General features: G+C 45.6%; 1 protein-coding gene across 2 annotated transcripts in view; it reads right to left on the bottom strand.

Annotated features, from left to right (window-relative positions):
* The window catches only part of Usp13 (ubiquitin specific peptidase 13), a 113,310-nt gene that overhangs the window by 17,568 nt on the left and 71,478 nt on the right, over window positions 1–24,264 (bottom strand). For both annotated transcript variants that reach the window (XM_057756900.1, XM_057756901.1), the window contains 9 exons: window positions 19,898–20,023; window positions 18,754–18,907; window positions 14,923–15,097; window positions 8,262–8,350; window positions 5,547–5,669; window positions 4,859–4,885; window positions 3,981–4,124; window positions 1,882–2,039; window positions 396–549 (listed from right to left, as the gene is read on the bottom strand). In XM_057756900.1, coding sequence (XP_057612883.1) covers window positions 396–549; window positions 1,882–2,039; window positions 3,981–4,124; window positions 4,859–4,885; window positions 5,547–5,669; window positions 8,262–8,350; window positions 14,923–15,097; window positions 18,754–18,907; window positions 19,898–20,023 — 1,150 coding nt within the window. The remainder of the gene's footprint in view (window positions 1–395; window positions 550–1,881; window positions 2,040–3,980; window positions 4,125–4,858; window positions 4,886–5,546; window positions 5,670–8,261; window positions 8,351–14,922; window positions 15,098–18,753; window positions 18,908–19,897; window positions 20,024–24,264) is intronic.

Below are 24,264 nucleotides of genomic sequence, written 5' to 3'. Positions count from 1 at the left end.
TTTGGCCAAAGCTGCCGCACTTCATGAAGAAATGTAAACCTCACTGGAAGAGGCAAAGTTGGGTTGGACATAGAGCTTATGGGAGAGTACTTGCCTAGCCTGACCAATACCCAGCACGCATAGAGAGGAATATACAAAGTCTAATTTGGTACCTAGCCCACACGCACATGCATGCATGTGCATGCACAATCATGCATGCGCATACACACACACATACACACCAACACTCCTGTGGCATGACCCTATATTACCTAGATTTTTATCAAACCATGGCAGCCCAAGTGGCAAGATACACCATTTATGAGAAGATAGTTCTGAGCTAAAGTTGAATGGAGGAGAAGGAAGGTGTGACCTAAATACATTGATGACTGTCACAATGATGCCTAGGGACTTACTTCCAGATCCATCCTTGACTCTGGGCCCTTCGGGCTTGGCCTCAGACATGATGTTGGCATTGGCGTTGTTCTCCATCTCAATCACAAAGTCACTGTCCTCTTCAAACTCGGGGTGGCTGAAGATCCAGTCCAGCGCCCTTTCCAGGTTATGATTCTGAAGAAAGGAGAACCACAATGCATTCAGTGTCCAGGCCTCATCATGTCCCGAACCTTTGCACCACGGGTCAAGCAGCTAGGCAGGAGGCCTGAGCTGACTGGTCCTAAGCACCTCTGAGTGAGAAGCTCAGACCCTGCCACTCTCCTACACACACCCTGCCACTCAGTCACCAGAAAATGAGCTCCAGAGTCCCCACTTGTCTTAGCTCAGCATTGTTGCAGGCTGGTGCCAATGATGGGGGATGCAAAGGGCACAGGGCAAGGGAGGTGTTTCCACATGGCCCCTTTCTACAGCCACAGTAATTATATACACTATCTTCTCTGTCTTTTGCAGACGCTTCTGTAAGGTAAAAGTGCCAATGTGCACACTGGGTTAGTGCCTCCTTGCCTTAAATACAGGAAAAATGTAGAAGAAATGAATGCCTAGGTTCACGGTTGCTCTAATGGAATCCCATATGGTTCAAACCAACTAAATGCAAAGTTATTTCCACCTCCCCCTGTTTGTGACAGCACTAACAAGCTAAAGAATTTGTTTGCATATAGAAACTTCAATGAAACAAGTAGGGCTCATGAAAATACCCAAGTGAGGAAAAGTCTGGTTCAAATAGTTTTGAGAATTTTAAAGGAAAATTCCCATGCCCTGGTCAAGACTCGCTATGTGCTCATCAATAGGCCCCAGCAGGCAACTAGTCAGAACAGGCGAAAGGACCTGGGAGCAGACAACCACTCAGAATGAATTCTGATGTGGCGGGGGAGGGGGGTGTCATTGGGAGGGGGTTAGCAAGAGTTCTTCCCCAACTATTAAACAGATACCTATACCACCAACCCCTTGCTGCACAGCCCCTCCTAATGAATTGTGGCAGTTATAACGACAGCAGAAACTCTTCTCTGCACAGGGAAACAGCAGCAGAGAATTCCAAAGACTTTCTAAAAGAGCCGTCGAGACACATTTCTCCAATTTCTTGATATCAAAACAGCATGATTTTATCTTATATGTTTTCTTACCAAGTCAGAACCCTGGCACCCTCTTGGCTCTGAAGCTGGCAAACCCCAAGCAGATCTGTGAGTTCCACTAAGGAACGTTAACGATCTTGGTCATATCACCCGAGCTCCACATCCCCTCAGGCCTAAGCTCGCCAAGGGAGTCCCTCATTCACTCAACTTAGCTTTGTTTATACTACATGAAAATAAATCTTCATGACGTGTAACGGGACACAGTCAGACAATGATTCGAATGATCAGAGACACTGGGAGGTCTCTGTTGCCAAGGAGCAAACTGGAACCCCCTCCAGCAAGGCCAGAATTCGCTAGCTCAATCACCGGTGCTCACCGTGGCTCGTAGGGCCTGCACGGCCTGATTGCGCTGAAATCCCATGGACGTGATGATAGCTACAATTTCCTCAGGAGGTTGGTTGTCCAGTCCAGTAGCACCAAATACAGAGGCTCCAGCCCCTCCATACCCAGGGATGGCCAGTGGTTCAGCAAAATCTGAGGAAAATAACTATACTAAAACTTTTCTGGGTTTTTGTCTTGAAAACAAACATTATAGGAGTAATGTAGAAAAATATACGAAATTGTTTAATCAAGGATCCTAGAACCAGAACTAAGGCTAGAGATGTAAGTCAGTTTAACAGAACTGTGAGGTTGGAAAGGCCAAAGGTCATGTGATTTCCAAGCAGCCCTTTCAGCCGGAGAAAACAGCCTTCTCATCAAATGGTGCCAGGACAATTGGCTAGCTGCATAGTGATGATTCCTTATATATGACACAAAAAGTATATAATTCATAAAACAAAAAAGTAGATGTAGCACACAGCATCAAAATTTAAAAAGTGTCCACTTAAAACAAGTGAAAACAGGCCAGGCAGTGGTGGCTCATGCCCTTTAATCCAAGCACTCAGGAGGCAGAGGCAGGAGGATCTCTGTGAGTTTGAGACCAGCCTGGTCTACAAGAGCTAGTTCCAGGACAGGCTCCAAAGCTACAGAGAAACCCTGCCTAGAAAAAAAGAAAAACAACAACAAAAGAAGTGAAGAAGAACAGGGAAATATCTCTGAAAATTGTATCTAGAAACCTGTATCTAGAACTTAAAAAGAACTCTTAGAACTTAATAATAAAAAGACAAAGAACTAATTATGCCCCCAGTGCTATCAGTCATTAGGGAAATACCTCTTGAAATCACAGTGGCATACCACAGTACACCCAGGAACCACTGTAAGGAAACAGCAAACAGTGAGAATTCAGAGAAACTGGATCCCCATTCAGCATGGATGAGCACATGGGTGCGAGTTCAGCCACTGTGCAAAACTGTTTGACAGTTTTCAAAATTTTAAACATAGAACTACATCAATTCTGTTCAAGAGAAACAAATTATAAATGCACAAATGCAAAAAAGTTCATATTTCCAGTCACATTAATAAACGCCAAAGAATAGAAAAAACCCAACTGAGTATCATCTATGATGGAAGGACAATAATTGTGGTATGGTTAATACAATGGGATACTATATGTCCATTAAAAGCATAAGACCCCTAAATACACTATAAAAAGCAAGAGCAGCCTGACACAAAAGGCCTCTTCCATACATGAATGGTCAAAAACAGGCAATTCATAACAATTGTAGGATACCCATAAAGTAGATTAGTGAACACTAGGCATTGGAGAGAGCAAGGACATGGAAGAGACGGTGTCATAGTTAGGGTTTCTGTTGCTATGAAGAGACACCATGACTATAGCAACTCTTATAAAGAAAACATTTAATTGGGGTGGCCTGCTTATAGTTTCAGAAATTCAGTCCATTATCGTCATGGTGGGACATGAAGGAATGCAGGCAGACATGGTACTGGAGCTAAAAGTGCTCTATCTTACAGGTAACAGGAAGTCAACTGAGACACTGGACAGTTTCCTGAACATAGGAAACATCAAAGCCCGCCCACACAGTGACATACTTCCTCCAACAAGGTCATACCCACTCCAACAATGCCACGCCTCCTAATAGTGCCACTCCCTATGAGATTATGGGAGCCAGTTACATTCAAACTACCACAGATGGCTCCAGTCTATAGCATTTCTTTTGGGTATACTAGAATTAGACAGCTGCTTAATTGTGATGTGACTAAAATCCACGTGAATGTACCCTTTTGATGGATATATAACTGACATCTTCAGAAAGTAGATGAAACAAGAAGCTAAGAAGAGGGCCTCCATTTCTTTAGTTTTCTATTTCAAACTTGAAGTAGACACCATATCTTTCTAATCTTTTGATCAAAAAGCGTGGACACCTCAAAGGGGGAAGTTATTTCAAGAAAGCTGTTGATTAAAAGATTAAGATGGTGACTTTGCTCAAACTGCAGCATTTCACCATCTGAAAACTCCTCTTTAGGGATATACCCTTGGGAATATGAAGCCTAAAGTGCTCCCATATTGCCACCTACCAGGTTCCTCCATGTGCACGATAATCCAGTTGAAGGCCACCTCGGCTCCCGTGTTTCCAGTAAAGTACACAGCCTTGCGGCAAGCTTCCAAAGGGAAGCCCATCTCCGCCAGCTGCATCACGGAGGATTCATCAATGTCTGAGGCTGCAGAGCACAGCAGGATATGCCACCGTGAGAAACAGAACTTTCCACTTCCCGCCTTCATCACTCTTTAACCCCTTCTCTACAGACTGCCTGAAGTCCATTTCCTTGGGACTTAATTTGACTTCTTTTTATGCCATCTAACTATTGAGCTATTCGTGAGAAGAAATGGTATTACTACCTCAGTTTACACATGAGGTAACAGGGACATACAGAGCAGAAAATAAATCCTTTCAGGCCACACAGTCCTAAGCAGCAAAGCCAAGGATCCCCCCGCCACCAGGACTGCTGGCTCTCAAGCCTACACTAACCCTCCTGAGCCATAAGGCCCACTTACGCAGCATGTTGTTGGCCGAGATTTGTTGCTTATTCAATTTACAGGCCCTTCCACCCAGGAACAGCTGCATGTATCCAGCACAGAAAACTTCTCTGCTGAACTATCACAGAAAAGCTTGTCATACTAGGGGACTGAAGAGTTAAGAGCAATTACTGCTCTTCCAGAGGACTCAGGTTCTGTTCCCAAAGCTCACACATAGTGGCTCGCAACCCTCTCTAACTAATTTCCAGAGAACCTGACACCCTCTTCTGGCCTCTGTGGGCATCAGGCATTCACGTGGAACACAGACATGCATATAGAGAAGACATCCATGTGTATAAAATAAAAATAAACCAATCTTTAAAACATGTCATACTAGTAACAAATGTAAGACACCAAAAACATTTTTAAAGATACCTACGGTCTATCAACTGGTTCATCAGGCGATCTGAAAATGAAGGAACAGGTTATAAATGACAGCTAGCCATGGCCAATAGTGTTAGAAAAAAGAAACCACATCAGTCCAGGACATTCCCAGACCCTCTCACTCCTGGTTACCCACCCCCCATACACACACACACCACCTGCAAAACATCGTTCATTACAGTAATAAGGGAAAACAGTAGGTTTGGGGCACTTAGACACAAATAAAACAAGAAGTTCTGACATCTCAGTGAGCTAAATAGTTTCAATCCCTACATTTATTTCTAAGAACACTGTCTACTTGCAAATCAAGAGTTCTGGTCTGAACATTGTTGATATGAGCAGTAAGAAAAACTATTCTGAGACTTCCCTGCCGTTCACCATTGCCTGTCTGTAAGCCCTTTCAGGAGCCACCAAGACCCCAAATCAATGACTCAGAGTATATGTGTTTGAAGTGTGCAGTGCGGCCATGCTTTGTTCCTATGTATCTAGGTCGATGACCTCACAGGGAGCAGATTAGTGTTGGAATAGTGACTACCCCTGGCTGGAGGAAGGTGGGAGGCAGTGAGCATCCTTCCCGTAGAAGATGGTACCTTCTGAGTCATCAGGAATGACTATAGAATAGTAACTACCCCTACTGGAGGAAGGTGGGAGGCAGGGAGCATCCTTCCAGCAGAAGATGGTACCTTTTGAGTCATCAGGAATGACTATAGGGGGACTGATGTCTGGAAGTTCCTCTTCTCCTGGCTGTAAGCCCCTGGCTCTGAGATGGCTGATATCTAGTAGGTCTGGCATATCAATAGAAACATCTGCAAAACAAAAGATTATGTTCATTGGACTCTCCAGAGTCCGCAATCAGTTCATTATAAATCTGTTTGAGTTCACCGCATGCATGCATCTAGGCAGCCTAAAGGACGCTCAGCACAAGAGACTTGTCAAGCCACAAGGTTAATGGAAGGCTCAAGGAAAGGGCAGAGAGTGGTGGGACAGAGGTGCCACACTGGACAGCAAAGGTCAGAGAAGTCAGTGATCACAGACTAGCAGCCAGGCTACCCGTGGTCCAGACGCACTTCGTTTTGTGCTTTTTTAAATATGCACATGATTTAATTTTTTTAAATATGGATATAAATTCAATTTCAAAAACCATGAAGCTGCAGTACATTTTCCTGTGTTAACCATCTGAGCTTCCCTTTAGCTTATTCTGGACAATGATGGCTTCTGTGACCGTTTCACACTGACCCCACTGCTCTGGACTGCCCCAAACATGCACATCATGCATATGGGAGAGGAGGACGTCTTTCTGAACTATGTTGTTACACACAGTGGAGCCTGCCATGACAGTAGGGTGTACACCCACCATGAGTAGGCTGTGTATGCCCACCATGACGGTAGGCTGTGTGTGTCCTCCATGACAGTAGGCTGTGTGTGTCCACCATGACAGTAGGCTGTGTGTGTCCTCCATGACAGTAGGCTGTGTGTGTCCACCGTGACAGTAGGCTGTGTACTCCTCTACCCAGCAGCTCTTCTTTCCTACATGTTCCTTCCCTGCCCCTGTTTGCACATTTGAGTTTGAGAACTCCTAATTCATACTTTATTCAGATCGTACGAGAAACTGTGATGATTCTAAGTTACAAATGATAAAACTCAAAACAACTTGACTGAACCTTGTGTCTACCCCTGGGTGCTCTGGGAGAAAGACAAAACCCTCTTGGCTCAGTGGCATTTGACTTACCAAATACAACATTTCTAAACTGAATAGCACCTGAGACTTAGGGCTGCACCTACGCAAACAGGAACAAAAGTGGGTTCAACTCCAATTTCAGGGTTACGTCCTTCAGGCCTGAAGAATAACTGTCTCCAAATGATGGCCGATATGTAAATCCTACTCAAGACAGCAAAGCAGGCTGGGCATGGTAGCACATGCCTCTAAACATGAACTTGGGAAGTGGAAGCAGGAAGATCAGAAGTTCAAGGCTAGACTCATCTACACAGGAACTTCAAAGACATCCTGAACTACATGAGATCCTGCCTCAAAAAAACAAATTAAACAAGTAAGTATAAATGTGACAATAATTCAAGAACAAAAGCTAAGTTTGAAAAGTTAAATTTTAAGGACCAGTAGAACTAAACACAGGTCAGACATACAACATTGATACAACTGTTCCTGAAGAGAAAAGTCCAGGCCTTCCTTGAGATTCCTTCAGTCAAAAAATCTGATTTCATTTTTATTCCTTCACAAAAATCCCAAGAACAACAACAAAAAGAAAACTGTCCAAATCAGTCAAAAGTTTTCCTTCTCAAGTATCTAGTCGCCTCCCCCCCCCACCAGAAGTCAGTAGGGCACAGAGTGATCAGTGCCCTGCTCTCAGACCCTCTCTGTACCCTAACCTCCTCCACAAGAAAACCAAGGGTCTCCTGGGAATCAGAAATAGCCCCGCACAAAGGATGAGCTGTCACTGTATGACCACCAGCCGCAGGATCCCTAGGAAATCACCCTGGCTGGGTTTGGTCCTCTTTCCTGTTCCCTTCTACCAGTGTTTGGATGACTCCTAAGATTTGCAATGCTAAGTTGCAGAAATGCTCAAACACAGTCCCTAAGAGATTGGCAAACAGTCTGAAGCCCTTACCTGAGAAGCTATCAAGGGCAAAATACACATCCTTGCACCTCCTGGAGCCACTTAAGACCTGTCAGATTCAACCCTGGCAGTGGAAGAAATGGTCTTTACGCCTTGTCTGGAAACGAAGCCTTCCACAGTGACCGAGGGCCTTGCATATGGGTGAGAATAAAGTAACATGAAGCCCAAACCACATTCTTCTTTCTACTGAACAAAGCAACTGTTTCCGTGTCACTGGTAGTAAAATCTATATGATTTCGATGAATGTCAGGGACACCTGCTGTGTTCAGAGGCAGGGGAAGGCTGCTAGGAGGATCCTGTATCGTGTCTCCCTGTCGCTGTCCCCCCCCCCCAACTTCCCCCTACTCCAAGTGTGGTATCTAGAGTAGTCATGGCAACCCAAGGCTGTGAGTCCAGAGAAAAGTGGGGTGGGTTAGAAACACATTCTCTCAGCCCACCCTGCATCTGCCAGTTAGCATCCGCATTTCCCAAAGGTCCCAAGTGACAAGGATGCACAGTTCCATCCAGGATGCGCCACTGTGATGACCGCACTTTCCCTCTTAGAACCTGGTCCCTCCAGAGCGCAGCAGTGAAGGGGTGGTCAGCATGTGGCATTTCTTATTGTCAGTATTTCTAGAAGGCTGTGAGACCAGAGAAAGGTGGGAGTGACAGAGACACTGGGATGGGCGTGACGGGGGCAGGGGTCCTGACAGCCTCTTTCACATGCCATGTCTTGTTAAGTGGCTCATTCGACAGTTTAAGCAAAAGCATGCAAAGGATACCTACCAAATTTTCTGGGAACCCAGTCAAGACCAAAAGTGAACTTCTTTATCTGCACTACCAAGTATTCAGGGAATGAGGCAAAGCGAGATGTTCTGGGAAACACAAGAGGGGGAGATCAATCAAACAAGGCAGAAAGAAAGGTGAATGCAGTCGACAGCTCACTGGCAGCTTTGTCGGAGGCGCCTGGCAACGCCAAGGACGGCCCTGTGAGGAGGAACTGGACAACCGTCCGGTGCATGGCTACTCGCCATTAGCTCCAACCTCCTGGCCTCTCCACCAAAGAAAATGCCGATGCAAGCCACGTGAGCAAGGAGTGCAGCTGTTTCACAGTGAGCGCTTTGCTGCGACTTTCAGAAAAGGGCTTTTCAGCCGTTTGGTTTCCCAGCATTCTTGCGGGGTTTCCATGTATGTACTTGTAGGTGTTGTCAGTCAAGCATGCTCCGTGTCTGTGACATTCCCCAGGTGATGCAGAGAAGCCCTGCTTCACTGAGATGTAGAATCACCACCTCCCGGCAATGGGCTTGTGCAAGGGAGGCGGACCAGAATTGGGTTTAGGCTGACCTTACATTACAGCACCTCTTTAAATACCCGAATCTCAGGTGGCACATAGCTCTGTTTGCGAGCAATTATCTAAACCATATAAACCTAAGTCTTGCCTTTTAAAGGATTTTGGTTTATGTGTATGAGGGTTTGCCTACATGTGTGCATGTGCACCATGTTTGTGTCTGGTGTTTGCAAAGGCAAGAAAAGGGGGCCATGTCCTCTGGAACTGACCTGAAAGTGGTTATGAGCCACCATGTGGGTCCTGGGAACCAAACCCAGGTCCTCTGCAGGAGCAGCAAGCGCTCTTGATTGCTGAAGCATCTCCTGAGCCCACTAAACCTTACATTTTAAAACTGATACATGTTAATTCTGAGTTCACTTCAAAAGAAAGATCCAATGTCCTAGGCTTGGGTTTCTCACTTTTACGCATAGACTAACTAATCAATTTGTACATCAAATTCATGCCTTTGATCCAGCTCATTCAGTTACCCATCATTTCCAGCATTAGATTCTATTTGGCTGTCTATGTAAACAGAAAATGAGCCACATCCTTTCTCGGTCTTTTGGTTAAAATCAAGTACAGAAAATGAGCCATGGATGGTACAGTGGGTCCGTTTCAAAATAAAAGATTCTGAGCTGCTGCCTCCAACCCGCACCTTTTGAATTAGAACCACTGCCTTCTTTTTGGAATACATCTTTTCCCAGACCACACAAGGCAAACATCAATGTAGTACTGCCCTCTACTGCAGAACAGTAGACACAACACAGGCTGGCCATAAATAGCAGAAAGGGCTTCAGAAGGCTCCGCAATTCACTGCAAATCTGGGTAAATCACTGGCCCATCTAGAAGTGAGCTTACTCATGCATCTGCCGCCAGTGCTCACAGTAGTGCAGAACCTCGGCTGTGCAGTGCCCACACTAGTGCACAACCTTGGCTGTGCAGTGCTCACACTAGTGAAGAACCTCTCGACACACCAGACAGTACTGTCCTAAGAAAGGGAAGTGAATTCTGCCAGCCCTAACGTCTTGGACACTGGATTAGGCCATCACTGGCCTGTATTCTCCCCCAGACAAGTTACATAGCCTGCTGTGTCTCAAATTTTCTATCACGAAGACAGCAGAAGGGAACAGGCCATAACGTAAGGCAGCTAAGAGATTGGTCCTGCCAAGGAACTGATCTAGGATTATCCTGGCTCCTGGAAGAAATTTATAGTTCCTTCAGTCAGGTTCTCTGGTTGTCTGAGAAGCCTCAGTAAACATCATCCTCACGGAAGTGAGGCCAAGACCTCCGGTTTATCAAAACCAACAAAATTCACCTGCTGCTGCAGCATCTTCAACTGATGCAAAAATAAAAAGTTACCTTCTAACTGTTGGATGGTGTGTGCGAGAGAGGGTGGAGAAAGGAGAGAGGGTGGAGAAAGAGTGGAAGGGAGAGAGGGGGATATGAGAGAGAGAGAAACATGTTCATGTGTATGGACACAGCAGGAATGTGTAGACCAAAGGCCAACATGGGGTAACTGCCTTTCTCACTCTCCACTGCCCCCAGGAATCTTCCTGCATCCCCGCTCCCCAGCACCATGTACACAGGCACGCATCACCATGCTCAGCTTTTTACACAGTGCCCCGAGACCAAATGCAGGTGGGCTCTCTCCAACAGGCGGGCTCTCCCTCTCAGATTCTTTACTGACTGAGCCAACGCCCCTGCCCCAGAGCTGCAGTGACATGCCAAGGGGGAGTTAGGAGCCACAGTTGCAGACCCTTATGCTAAAGAGCTGTGTGAAAACAGGGTCATGGCAGGGGATCAGTCTGATGTTGGACAGAGGATGGGGAAACTATGGAAGACGTGACTGGTACAGGTAACTACCAACCTCAGCATACAAGACAGCAGAGTAAATTGTTGCCACATTTCAAAGACGAGTGTCTTCAAAACCTAGGCCCTAAACCCACCACACTTGGATGACGGAGGTGGGTCTTGTATTAATCTGTTGCTTTCATTGGTTAATTAATAAAGAAACTGCCTAGGCCCATTTGATAGGCCAACCCTTAGGTGGGTGGAGTAAACAGAACAGAATGCTGGGAGAAAGAAAGCCGAGTCAGGCAGTCGCCATGATTCTCCCACTCCAGACAGACGCAGGTTAAGATCTTTCCTGGTAAGCCAGCTCGTGGTACTACACAGAATATTAGAAATGGGTTAGATCAATATGTAAGAGCTAGCCAATAAGAGGCTGGAACTAATGGGCTAGGCAGTGTTCAAAAGAATACAGTTTCCGTGTAATTATTTCAGGTAAAGCCATGCAGGCGGCCGGGTGCCGGGACGCAGCCCCACCGCTCCTATTACAACACTTAAAGAGACTGCTCCATATCTATCTGTTCAGGTTCCTCGAGAGAGAGGTAAGAGTTTTCACTCATTAGCAGCAGTTAGAGGACATCAAGTTCACAGTTAAATCCAACAATGTCATAAACGGTGCTTTGTGAAAGAAGAATGAATAAGTATAAACAAAACGTTTGCATAGTCTTTTATTCCTAAACCTAATCTGTATAGCTTTTCTTAGAAATATATACATTTTAAATAAAGATTATCAGAATATATATCCAAAAAATCTGTATGGATATTTAATTTACATTTTTAAAAAGCTGCGGGAATTAAGTTAGTCAGGTGCTCAGAACAGGTCTTGGCACTACTATTGGGTCTGCGGTTACCTGATGCCTAGTGGCATCATTTAAGACATCAATTGCCCACTTATTACAGCTAAGACTAAATGCTATGGAGAAATTTTATTAAGGGAAAAATAAAAGCCGCAATGGCTAAAATGATCGGCTCCATAGTGCTAAAAACCTGCCAAGTAGAAAAGAGTACTCGTCGCTTTCTACTAAATGTGCCAAAAATAAGATAACTAATCAACCACATGCCGGTCACATGATCCAAGGCTTCGTGCACACGTGCGTGTGCGCACACACACACACACCCGCGTGCACATGTGCACGAAAGGTCACAATAATGACAATAGCAACACCACCCATCCTAACTACTGACAGGGACCCTGCAAAGCACTTGTCCTCAGCTCCCTTGGACCTCCTCAGTTCTATAAATAAAATACTTCTGTTATCAGTGCTTTACAGATAGGAAACAGGGTACTGGGAGGAGAGTCCTTTGGTCAAGGTCACTGTGCTGCTGACCTGGAGAGTCCGCTCTGAGCCCACTGCGCTCATCTTTCCCGAATGACAAGGAGGAAATGAAATTCCTCCACAGCCACACTGGCTCAAGGACAGGAGCTGGATCTTGTCCCGCTCCCTGCCTATTATGAGCAGTATATTGGTGGGTGAATGGATGTTCCAAACAACCTCTCAACCTCTCTAATGCCTCTAATCCTTTAATATAGTTCCTCATATTGTGGTGACTCTCCCCCAACCATAAAATTATTTTGTTGTACTTAATAACTGTAATTTAGCTACTACAACTAATCATAATGTATCTTTGTTTCCATTTCCCAATGGTCTTCCGTGACCCCTGTGGAAGGGTTGCTCCCAAAGGGGTCGAGACCCACAGGTTGAGAACCACTGATTTAAAGGCTCACTGTTTCTGGTCCATCCTGACCTATAGGCGCACCAAGATTGACCTACTCTTTGTTTGCTTGTTTGTTTGTTTGTAATGCAGTGTGTGTGTGTGTGTGTGTGTGTGTAGTCTACACTGACCTTGATATCTCTCAGTTGCCTAGACTGCCCGTGAACTCAACCATCCTCCTGCCTCAGCTTTCCCAGTTTGGGGATTACAGGGATGTACTACCACACCTGGCCACCAAGGATACCTTATGCCTTTTCCTGGATGTTCAGGCTCTGGGTCTAACGAAAGGAAAATTCAAGACCTCACACTAACAAAATGTCAGTCAAATTACAGCCTACATGGCTAAAAAATAAATTAAAAATAATGAATTCCCAGAAGTTCACTAGCTGGCTTTGCCAAATGCCGAGATTAGCATTTGGAACATTATAAAGTATAATAAGGAACACTAAGCATGGCTACATATGGACATGCGCATAATATGGTGGTAACACAGATAAACCTGGGTTAGGAGTGCAGTCAGACCAGTTCAGTCTCCCAAGCAGGCCACTTGCTGGCCAAATGCTTCTCTTTTCAGTGACCCCTCTGGGAAGTGGGAGACAAAAGGAGCCTACCTCACACCACTAAGAGCATTTTAAATGTGATAACTGGGGGGTGGGAGGCTGGGCTATAGCAAGACCCTATCTCAAAACACAACAGAAATAATAATAAAAGATACCACTGACGGCAAGTTCATCACAAGCGCCTCAGGAAATTGTAAAGGGTGGGTATTTTAGGAGCTCTCATCTTTTTCTGTCCCACAAGGACTGTGACTTCATATAACAACAACTGTGATACAATGCTAATTCTTTTCACACCTAGAAAAAGCATATGCGCTCTGAGGAGATGGCTCTTTAGGGACCTGGGTTCAGATACCCAGAAACCATATAGCACCAGACAGTGATACACTCAATCATTCCTGTGCTCCCACAGTGAGGTGCAAGGTGGAGCCGTAAGAATCCCTGGAACTTACAGGCCTGGCTGCGAAACGGCTGCGATACGCAAGGAGAAAAACAAGAGAGGCCATGTGGCAAACGAGGTAGAAGTGGGAGAAGGTTGTTCTCTGACTTCCGCATATACCATGAGGTAAGTATGTACCTGTACACACTGCACATGCTTGCACACACACACATACACACACACACATCAGCAGTCCCTACGACAAAACTTACCTAAGGACAGACCGCTGGTAACAGAATGAATGGCTACTATCCTTCATCTGCATGAGGATCTTTTCAAAGTTAATTTGATAAAAAATGGGGCTTTTGTTGGGTTTTGTTTTACTTTGTTTTGTTATTTTGGGTTCTCTGATTTTGCTCTGAGGTATATGGAGACTGGATTTTTGGAGTGGTTGTTGTTTTGTTTTGTTTTCTGCAGTACTGGGGAACAAACCCAGGGCTCGTACACACCTAACAGGCCCTCTGCCACGGAGATGTGTCTCTAACTCTTAACCTTTGAAATAAATGGTCTTATTTTCCTGTTTCTGACATGTGGCATCTAACCTGAAGCAAACAGGATCCTGAAGGCTCTGCAGACAGCAACCGACCCTGTGAGCCAATCAGGCTGTAGGGGAAAACAGCAGGGCACCACAGCCTTGCACCCCTCACTCTGTCAACTCAGACCTCACTCTTGCCCTTCAAGAGGAGACCAAGAACATTCCCCAGTGGTAAAATTCCAGAGACAAGCTTCCAGCAGCTAAGAATATAGCTGGCTGATAGCTTGCTTGTTTAGCATCTATGAAATCCTGGGCTCAATCTCCAGCACGGAAGGGGAGTGTAGAGAAGGAGGAAGCAGACTTCCCAATTAAAAGGTAAACAGGGAGAACTGGATGGACATAGCTCCCAGCAGCTCTTTACTCTGTCTCTTTCCCCCACTCAAGGGGCAACATGAAGAGTGTTAGCAAGCACTGACTGTATCAGATTATCAAGTGGAGAAAAAGACTGCATGGATCTAACAGCCAGGCTCACATATGAACATGACGTATCTCCTAGCTGGGCTGTAAGGGGCTCACCATGCAAACGCTCATGCCCACCTAGCATGCCCAAGACTTCCCCGAGAGGCACACAATCAACTAAGGCCTATGCCAAAACATAACTGTAAAACTACAACATACTGCTCCGGGGTTTAAATATCGAAGGCTGCCATGAGTGGTTTGGGGATTTCTTTACCAGTCACCATTCTTGCCACGTGGGAACAAGGGTGTTTCTCAACCCTACTCTCATGGCAAGAGAGGAAAAAAAGGCAAATTTCAACTGCAGAATAAACCACAATTTTGGTTTTTTTGGAAAAAAAAAAGGGGGGGTTGGGGTGGGGAGGTGAACACTCCCCCACCCAGCACATAACCCGAATCACAGGATGGACTGTCCTATTGGTCAGGCTCATCGAGTGGCGTGAATAACAGCTACAGGTGACCATCGCAATCCATCCCACCCTCATGAACAGCATCCACAAATTCCCAGAACACCCAGCCCCCTCTGCTGCCGCTGCTCCCCACCTCCCCGAGGGACTGCCAGCCCTACTCACTTCACCCCTGCAGACTTCGCCTGCAGGGCACTGCTCCAGAAGTCCTCCACATTGTCTGGTTCAGCAAAGGCCTGGAGGCAGGCACTGAAGGGGATCTTGGCTCGCACCAGCTCGGGAAGGGGTCTTCGGTTTGCTTCGGCTTCTCTTCTCATCAATTCATAGGCGATCAGCTCATCTGAGGAAGAGCAAGGAAGGAACCTGCGGTGGTCGGTGCTCGCGCTTCTCTTGTGCACAGAAGCCACACCCCTTTGGGTGGTATATTTCCTTATAGGTCAGGATTGCTGCCTGTCTGTCTGTCTGTTCCAGAGAAGTCTGCCCAAAGACCCTTCCCAAGACTTAGAGGGTTTGTGGAGTCAGAAATACTTTTTAATTCTATTTTTATATGTTTGTTTGTTTATTTATTTTTGAGACAGGGTTTCTCTGTTTTATTTTTGAGACAGGGTTTCTCTGTGTGGCCCTGGCTGTCCTGGAACTCACTCTGTAGACCAGGATGACCTTGAACTCACAAAGATCTACCTGCCTCTGCCTCCTGAATGCTGAGATTAAAGGTTTGAGCAACCAGCGCCCAGCTATCACACAAATTTTTCTTTATTCTTGCTTGTTTTGCTATTTCATTTTGAGACCAACAAGAAGGAACTGAGTCCAGATGAGACAACAATGACTCGGACCTCCTGTTCCATTTTCCCACTCTCCAGTGACCCAACTGCTGCTCTTCTACCGATTCACACCAGAGTTTGCAGCTGTCAGGGAACCAAGGGCTCTCCTCTCCCCAGGCCCTCACTTCCCTGACAAAGAAACGAAGGCCACTGAGAAGCCTAGACTCAAAGGCCTGGTCAACAAACACAGACGAGGCCCAAAAGAGATATAACCCCATGTGCGGGTTAGATTATTCAAATGATTGGGTGCTTGGTTGGGGAGGGGCTGCCAACTTTAAGTTGTCTCGAAAAGAACATGGCCAAGGAAAGGAGATAAATCAGGACTGTCAGGGGCTGGAGAGATGGCTCAGTGGTTAAGAGCATTGCCTGCTCTTCCAAAGGTCCTGAGTTCAATTCCCGGCAACCACATGGTGGCTCACAACCATCTGTAATGAGGTCTGGTGCCCTCTTCTGGCCTTCAGGCATACACGCAGACAAAGTATTGTATACATAATAAATAAATATTTAAAAAAAAAAATCAGGACTCTCAGCGAGCTCCAGACAATGGTGAGATTCGGTGTCACGTGCTTTTTGATTTTGTTCCTCCAGCCACTGTGATTATGGTCATGGGTCCCACAATGGCATGAGGTTAAGGGAAGCATGTGTCTAAGCCTGCCCAACACCATCCCGGAAATACAACCAACCCTCAGAAAGAGCACCCAGTCCACTGTCTGGAGACCTCCTGGGGCAATAAGAAGAAGAAAGAAGTGAGCGTGCTGGGGACCCTTGAGGAACCAGTGATCTGCTCCCATTTTGACACTAACTGCAGGTAAAACATCACAGGTACTTTGAATGTCATTTCCTTTCCGGTTGATTATTTCACAATAGTAACAACAATAACAAAAATTCCCTCCTAATAGATTGGCTTATGGACATATTATTTCCTAACCCCCTCTGAAAAGTTTTTAAAACTCCTTCTCAGCCAGGTGGTGGTGGTGCACACCTTTAATCTCAGCACTCGGAAGGCAGAGGCAGGAGGATCTCCGTAAGTTCGAGGCCAGCCTGGTCTACAAGAGCTAGTGCCAGGACAGGCTCTGAAGCTACAGAGAAACCCTGTCTCGAAAACCACCCCCCTCCGCAAAAGAAAAAAACGCCGTCTCTGTCCACCATCAGTTTACAACACAGTACTTCTATCTAGCCTACAAACATTAAATGTTATAAGAAATTCAGAACTAACTAAACTATATGTCTCCTTTCTTTTCTTAAAAAGATTACCACTCATATAGCGAATCAGAGACCACAGGACTGTATTAAAGCTTTTAAAATACAAACGGATTATTCATTCTGCCTCGCCCTACCAACTACATCAGTAAAGCAACTGCTCAAGTGGGAGTCTGGTGCTTCTCCCTGACAACAGAAATCATCACAAGAGGATCCGGATGGCAGCCTCGCATGGATGCCGCTTCTGCAGTGACACCTGCTGGGCCCAAGTGCTGCTGCTCCTCCTAATCCTGTAGCTGGGGTTGCTGTAAGCCAACTCATGCAACTCTCCTCATTTTGCATTTACAAAGGTCCCCCTGTCTCACCATCCTCACACACACATCGTATATAGCATGTGAATTCCCTTTGAGAAACTGAGCACTGAGACTCTCAAACCAACATTAATTTTAGAGAACATCTTTGTCACGGAGGCTGACAGACCTGAACAGAACCTTTGTAAGTCTGAGGTGAGCAAGAAAAACCAATTGTTCCTTCCAGTGGCTCAGACTGACAATCAACTTGTCAGGTTCTCCCAGCATCTAGGAGGTAAAGCCTCCAGGTCTAGCTGTCAGAGATTATCTAGATTAGTTTAGCGGCTGACCAAGCCTGTGAGGAATTGTCTTGATTAGGTTCATTTGAATGGGAAGATCCACCCTAAAGATGAGTAGCCCCATCAGCGTCCTGAGTGCTTATGAAGAAGACAGCAAACTGAACACGAGCTTCCTCTGCTTCCAGGCTGGAAAGAAATGTAACCAGCTCCCTTCACCCTTCGACACAACTTTCCTGTGATGAAGGACTACATGCTGTAACTTCGGCACAAAATAACTCCTCCCTCCCTTCCTCTGTCCATTCCTCCCTCCCTCTCTCCCTCTCTTTCTGCCTCTCTACCCTCTTCCCTTTCTCCCTTTCTCCCTTCCTCCCTTTCTTTCCCTTCCTCCCTCTCTCCCTACCTCCTTCCCTCTCTTTCTCCTTCCCTCCCTCCCTCTCTCCCTTCCTCCCTCCCTCCTTTTCTCCCTTTCTCCATTCCTTCCTCCCTCCCTCCCCCTAGTGACTTTTGTCAGGCACTTCGTGGAACAACAGGAAAAGTAAGACAGCCCTCACTCTCGAAACGCAACAAAGCACACACTCCACAGCCTTCCGTATTTCGGATGATGGTCAAGAATCTAAATGCAATCCAAAGCTGTATGCACGCATAGACAATGGAAATAATTTCATCTTTAAACCATCAGGACCATCACTTCCCAATACCATAATAAATTAACTCCCCCAAAAAGTAGCAATAGGCACTCAAAGAGGAATTTTTACAAGGATGGCAGGTACCCCAAAACGAGCAATCCAACAGCCATTTTGCCCTTTTCTTCTCTAGGACAAAACTCTAAGGAATACCATCCATCCTTCTGCCTGGGAAGAATCAGATCATACTGACAGTATGGGAAGGAGCCATGCCCTGAAAGGCTACATGATGGCACTTTCCTGCATTTCAAAGTCCAGGCATTCTCCTCTTGGGCCTCACTGTTACAGAGTGCCCTGCCTGCAAGTCACCTCCCAGGAGACCTGCCTTAAAGACTCAGGTAGAAAATCTCTGATTCCACACCCAAAGATCCATTTCCATCCAGCTTTATACCAGAGCATCTTTTCAGTGTCATGAGATAATCCTACTCACATCGTCACAAACAACACAATTGTGCTGACTGAAGTCTAACCGTAAGCCCTATTTCTGGGTTCAAAAGCAGCCCCTGTCCAGAATCCTCTGCAAAGCCTGCCATGATACATTTAGCCACCTCCACAGATAGTCACGCGGGGACTTGGAAAAAATGAGAAGGGCCGTGCAACGCAAACACAGCCCTGTCCATCCCAGTGACCGGGCACCTTATCTCTGGGGCAGGTCTGCCCTCAGGGAGGCACACATGGCTCTTTTCCCATCCAGGACTGTTACCTTTGTTGGTCGCTGCCTCCATGGCCACAGGTAACTGCATCAGGTAGTCCACCCTCTCTGTATAGCGGACCTTGCGGGTCTGACAGCACTGAATGCGCTCTTCCACCAAAAACCGGAAAACGTCACTTGGGTTTTCTGAGCCAATGCGATTCCTCTGAAGGTCAGATAGAACCACGTTAGTGGATACAGGGGAATGAAGCCATGAATAAAATATAGCACAATGTCAACTACGATTCTGGCATCAAGATCTTTCTTTATGGAACATTTTTTTCTGGACATGAGAGTCGACCAGATTAAGACACTGTGATTTATATGGTGTCCCAAAATGAGGGGTTGGATAAATAAATTCAAGTTCACCTGTGAAGTAATATTACAAAGTCATTAAAACCACAGAAGACAGATAGGTATTGGTGGGATTAGAAGAAGGAAGGAAGATAAGCTAATGAATAGAAAGAGGAAAATATACTTACTGTCCTGGGAAAACAAGATATGTTTGATACAGTTTCAAATGCACTTAATGTAGACTATAGATAAATGAAGAAACCATGCTATATTAGGGCACACGAGGATATGGCAATAAACTAAGGAAAACCCTGCTCACACCCAGAATTCACACGCAGTTGGGAAAAATACTACTCTCACACACAGAATTCACACACGATTGGGGAATGACTGAAGGCTCAGCTGCCAAGATGTTAGCACAGCGCCTGCTATTATGACAGCTCTGATTTGCTCCTCTGAGTTTTCTCCCTTTTCTGTAAAGAACACTTTCCTAACCAAGGGGGAAAGGCTGCTATTCTGTTCTGTTTAAGGTGAATTCTTCATGGCTTCCACGGGATTCAGCTCTGCTGTACCAGCAGTGTGATCACCTGAGTGGTAGTGGCTGGATATCAGGGACCTGGAAGGGTTCTCAGGGGGCTCTGTTCAGAGGCCAGGCACACCCGTCACACACACAGCGTGAAAGTCATACAAAGCCGGCAGCATCTGGAACCCGATATGAGAGGCAGCCGCATCAAGTGCCAGTGGAGACAGCCACCCAGAGGCCCCATGAGTGACTGATGTAAAGAAAAGGGGCATTTGCTCACGCCATCCCTAGAGCAGCTGGTGCACTCCAACCACTCTGTGGGATGCTCTCCAGACTTACCTCTACCAGATTGACCAGGTGCAAGAAAAACTCCTGGGCATCTTGCTGTCTGTTAGAGGAAAATTCTGGATGACTCTTGCTGACAAAGGCCTTGAACATGCGTGGGGAGATCCCATTCTGTTGCGGCTAGAGTATAAAGACAAAATCATCTTCTATAGGTGAAAACCTACCTATTACTCTGCTAAGAGACATAATAATAAAATGACTCCTAGTGACATAATGCTGTACCCATCGGTAAGAGCATCACTCAGCCCACATGAGAGACCCCTTGCAGTAGGCAGTAATTCCCACGGAGTCCCACAAGTGACAATGGCAGAGAATGAGAGACTTTGTAGAGTCTAAACAGTACCGATGTGCATATGAACTCACAGAGACTGTGGCAACACAGGACCTGCACAGGTTCAAACTAGATAAAATCCCAGCACGGCGAGAGGAACGTGGACACATGATCCACCTCTACAAAGAAACTGTCTGCACAATCCTTGCTGACAGAGAAAAGCCAGTTTTCTTCAGTAGAGCGGCACTGGACAGACACAGCAACACTCTAGGGAAGGCCTCCCACCATGAGTACTCGGCAACACAAAACAAAGTCCATGTTTTGTTTTGTTGGTTGGTTGTTTAATGGACTTTTTGTTTTGTTCTGTTTTGAAATTTTGTCTTACTAGTTTTTTGTTTCTTTGACTTCTGTTTTTTATTTTTGTCTTTTACTTTAGGGAAAGAAAGAAGAACACGAAGTTGGGTAGGTGGGGAGGATCTGAGAGGTGTCAGAGGAGGAGAAAGAATATGATCACAATATATTGCATGAAATAAGGATATATATAAAAACACTAAATTAAAAAAGAATAAATCAGCAGATAACCCTTTCTGAAACCCAAATGGCAAGTGGGTGTGGCCTAACTGTAAATCCCACCTTTCAAATGAGGAGAAAGGCGACCATAACAAGAGCCAGCATCAACAGGGTATGTAGACATTGCTCTATATAAACTTTATGAGAATGAGGCTAGCTCAGTTGGCAAAGTATTGATCAGCATGCATAAAATCTGGGCCTCCATCCCCAGCACCACAGAAAGCAGGTGTGGTGGGATATATCTGTAATCCCAGCACTCAGGAGGTGGAGGCAGGAAGAGCACAAGCTCGGTGTCATCCTAGCTGCACAGCAAGTCTAAGAACCACCTGGGGTCCATAAGACTGTCTAAAAATATCTAGACACACACACATATACATACATACACATATAGATAGATAGGGAGAGAGAGAGAGAGAGAGAGAGAGAGAGAGAGAGAGAGAGAGAGAGAGAGAGAAAGAGAGAGAAACTTTATGTGAGAACAAATTGGGACTCTTCCTGTGGACTCAGAGATCAGGACAGTGGATGCCAATGCTCCACTTTGTTAACAAGCTTGAGGCCTATCCTCATAGAACGTGTGACACAGTAGCCAAATGTCTTAACAGACTAAAGATGCACTACAGAGGGAAACCCTGGCAGAGAGGAAGAGTTCATAAAGCCAGGGAGGTGACCTGGTGGCTAAGAGCACTCACTGCTTTGCCAGAGGATCTGAGTCCAGATCCCAGTCCCCACACCAGGCTTCAGACAGCTCACAACCACCTGTAACTCCAGCATCAGAGGAGCCCCACGACACTGGCCTCTGCCCGCGCCTGCACTCACAAAGGTTGATTACTGATGCCTGTCAGTGCTCAGAATGCTCGAGGGAATGCATTATGCTTTACTCTCTATACAAAGATGCAAATTTGTTTTCTTTTTCTTTTTCAGTTTATGTATATGTTCATGTGTGTGTGCAAACATGTGAGCGTGCACCCAGGAAGCCTGTGGTACAACTAGGTTACTGTACTTCTTTCTCCTTCAGCAAGTGAAAAACAGACCAGCTAAAGTTAGAGAGAGGACTGCAGTGCCTAGGCTCTCCCAGATGCTTGCTCAGAACCTTCTAACAACGTGTTGGCACACAGCCAGACAGTGTCTACTCGCTCCCCGGAGCCCAAGGCTTTCATTAACAAGCAAAAAAGTGAGCTATCCAAAACCACAGAGAAACCCTGTCTCGAAAAATAAAAAAAAAAAAAAAAAAAAAAAAAAAAAAAAAAAAAAAGTGAGCTAGCTGGAGCTTCCAGTGCATCAGAGCAATGCCTGAAGATGTTTCTGACCGCAGACATAGCGCAATCTGTCCCCAACACACGTTTGCAAGACAATTCCTGGCCAGTTCCAGCACTGGGCAGTATTTGGGAGAAGAGCTGTTAGCATGACTGCTCTGAGTAACTGGCATGCTAGAACGATTCGATGTGTGGAGTAGAGGGAGCACATACAAACTGAGAAGGGCAAGTCCTGCTGACAGCCTCCATCTCCAGCAGCCCCGCCTCAAGCCCAACTGTGAAAGCGCTAACACTGAATCCTACGCAGTCTTTCTCCTCCTCCTGTTTGTTTCGTCCTCTGATAGAAAACAGCCAGATGGAAGCCGGTTCATTTTAGTTATGAACAACTCAACATGGTGGTGGGAAACAGCCTCGAAGAAGACTGTGTCTACAGTGTGATTCACGTAGAAACATTATCTTGTACTTACATACAACGAAATGTGTTTTTTCATGTTAAAAAAAAAAAAAAGACATGAATGTTACATTTGCCCAACAGGGGTAAATACAAACTAAAGAAAGCAAAACTCCATCCATGCTTAAAGCCAAAATGCTACCACCTTGTGTGGCAGGATGCTGGTTACCTCGGGTGACTTTCAAGCCCACAATAGTGTCAACCTTATTTCATTTGGGAGTCAAACTGTCCCAGACACAGTTTCTAAGAATACACAACTACTTCAAGCATGCTGTTCGCAGGGGGAAAGCCTGAAGGATTGTCACCTTCAAACTCTGTGAAAGCACCGGTCCAGATGAGCAAGAGTCTGGGTGCTGTCCTCTGCATAAATAAACAAGTAGAATAAATATCAAGAACAAACTCTTAAGGACACAGTAGAGCCCAAATCAAATACTGGGCTGGAGAGATGATGACTCAGCAGTTAAAAGTACCTAGTGATCTTCCCAGGTTCAGTTCCCAGCACCCAGACTGGGTCGGTCACAACTACCTAAACCCAGCTCCAGCCAATCCAAAGCCCTCGTCTGGCTTCCACTTGCATTTGTACATATCACACACACACACAAACACACTTACACACACACTCACACAAATAAATAAATAAATGCACAAACAAATAAATAAATAAAATCTTACAAAGGAACTAAACTACTGGGTGTGATCATTAGCTTTTGTCAATGTGACACAAACCTAGACATATCTGAGAAAAGCAAACCACAGCAGAGAAAATGTTTCTATTAGAATGTCCCATAGGCAAGCCTGTAGGCAAGGCATTTTCTTAATCAGTGACTCAGAAGGGAAGGTCAAGCCCATTTTGGGTGGTAGCACTCTTGGGCAGGTGTTCCTTGAGAGTATAAGAAAGAAAGAAGGTCAAGCAAGTCATGAGAAGCAAGCCAGTAATCACTGTTCCTCCGTGGTCTCTGTTTCGGTTCCTCCTTCCTGGTGTCTGCCCTGTTTAAGTTCCGTCAGTGATAGACCCAGAAGGGTAAGACAAAATAAACCATTTCCTCCCCAAGATCCTTTTGGTCATGGAGTTTTATCACATCAATAGAAACCATAACTAAGACACTGGGATTCTTTTTTATAGATAAAATGGTTTATTAACTAAGATGTCACTAAAAATCTAGGAATTCCTTTGGTCTACAGCTGATGATTTAATATCAGGCTGCTTATCTATGACAAATGATCCAAGATCCAAGGCAAAAGGCAGAGTTGAGAAGCGAAAAGCCCACGCTATTGAGCTTGCAGGTAATTTGCAGACTTGAAAAGCCCCATCCAACCAGGTGCTGGAGCAGGATCACACAGCTGCCAACAGCAGCTGCACAGGCACCAGACAGCCTGGGGCAATTCCCATGTCCATAGCATTTTACCTTTGCTGTGGAATATTTCTTTACACTGTATGAATATATGTCACTGTGACTGGGTTAATAAAGAAGCTGACTGGCCAATATCTGGTTAGGCAGGACTTGCAGGCAAAAAAAAAAAAAAAAGAGAGAAGAGAGCATGAAGAAGGGGAGGAGTCAGAGATTCATGAGGAGACAAAGAGATGAACTTGCCCAGTACTGGGAAAAGGTACCGAGCCACATGGCAGAGTGCAAATAAGAAATATGGGTTACATGGGGCTGGAGAGATGGCTCAGTGGTTAAGAGCATTGCCTGCTCTTCCAAAGGTCCTGAGTTCAATTCCCAGCAACCACATGGTGGCTCACAACCATCTGTAATGAGGTCTGGTGCCCTCTTCTGGACTACAGGCATACACACAGACAGAATATTATATACAT

This window comes from Chionomys nivalis, chromosome 24 (genome assembly GCF_950005125.1).
Source record: "Chionomys nivalis chromosome 24, mChiNiv1.1, whole genome shotgun sequence".
NCBI classification, from domain to species: Eukaryota; Metazoa; Chordata; class Mammalia; order Rodentia; family Cricetidae; genus Chionomys; species Chionomys nivalis.
Note: the sequence above shows the minus strand (reverse complement) of the source record. Positions and strands in the feature narration are given on the sequence as shown.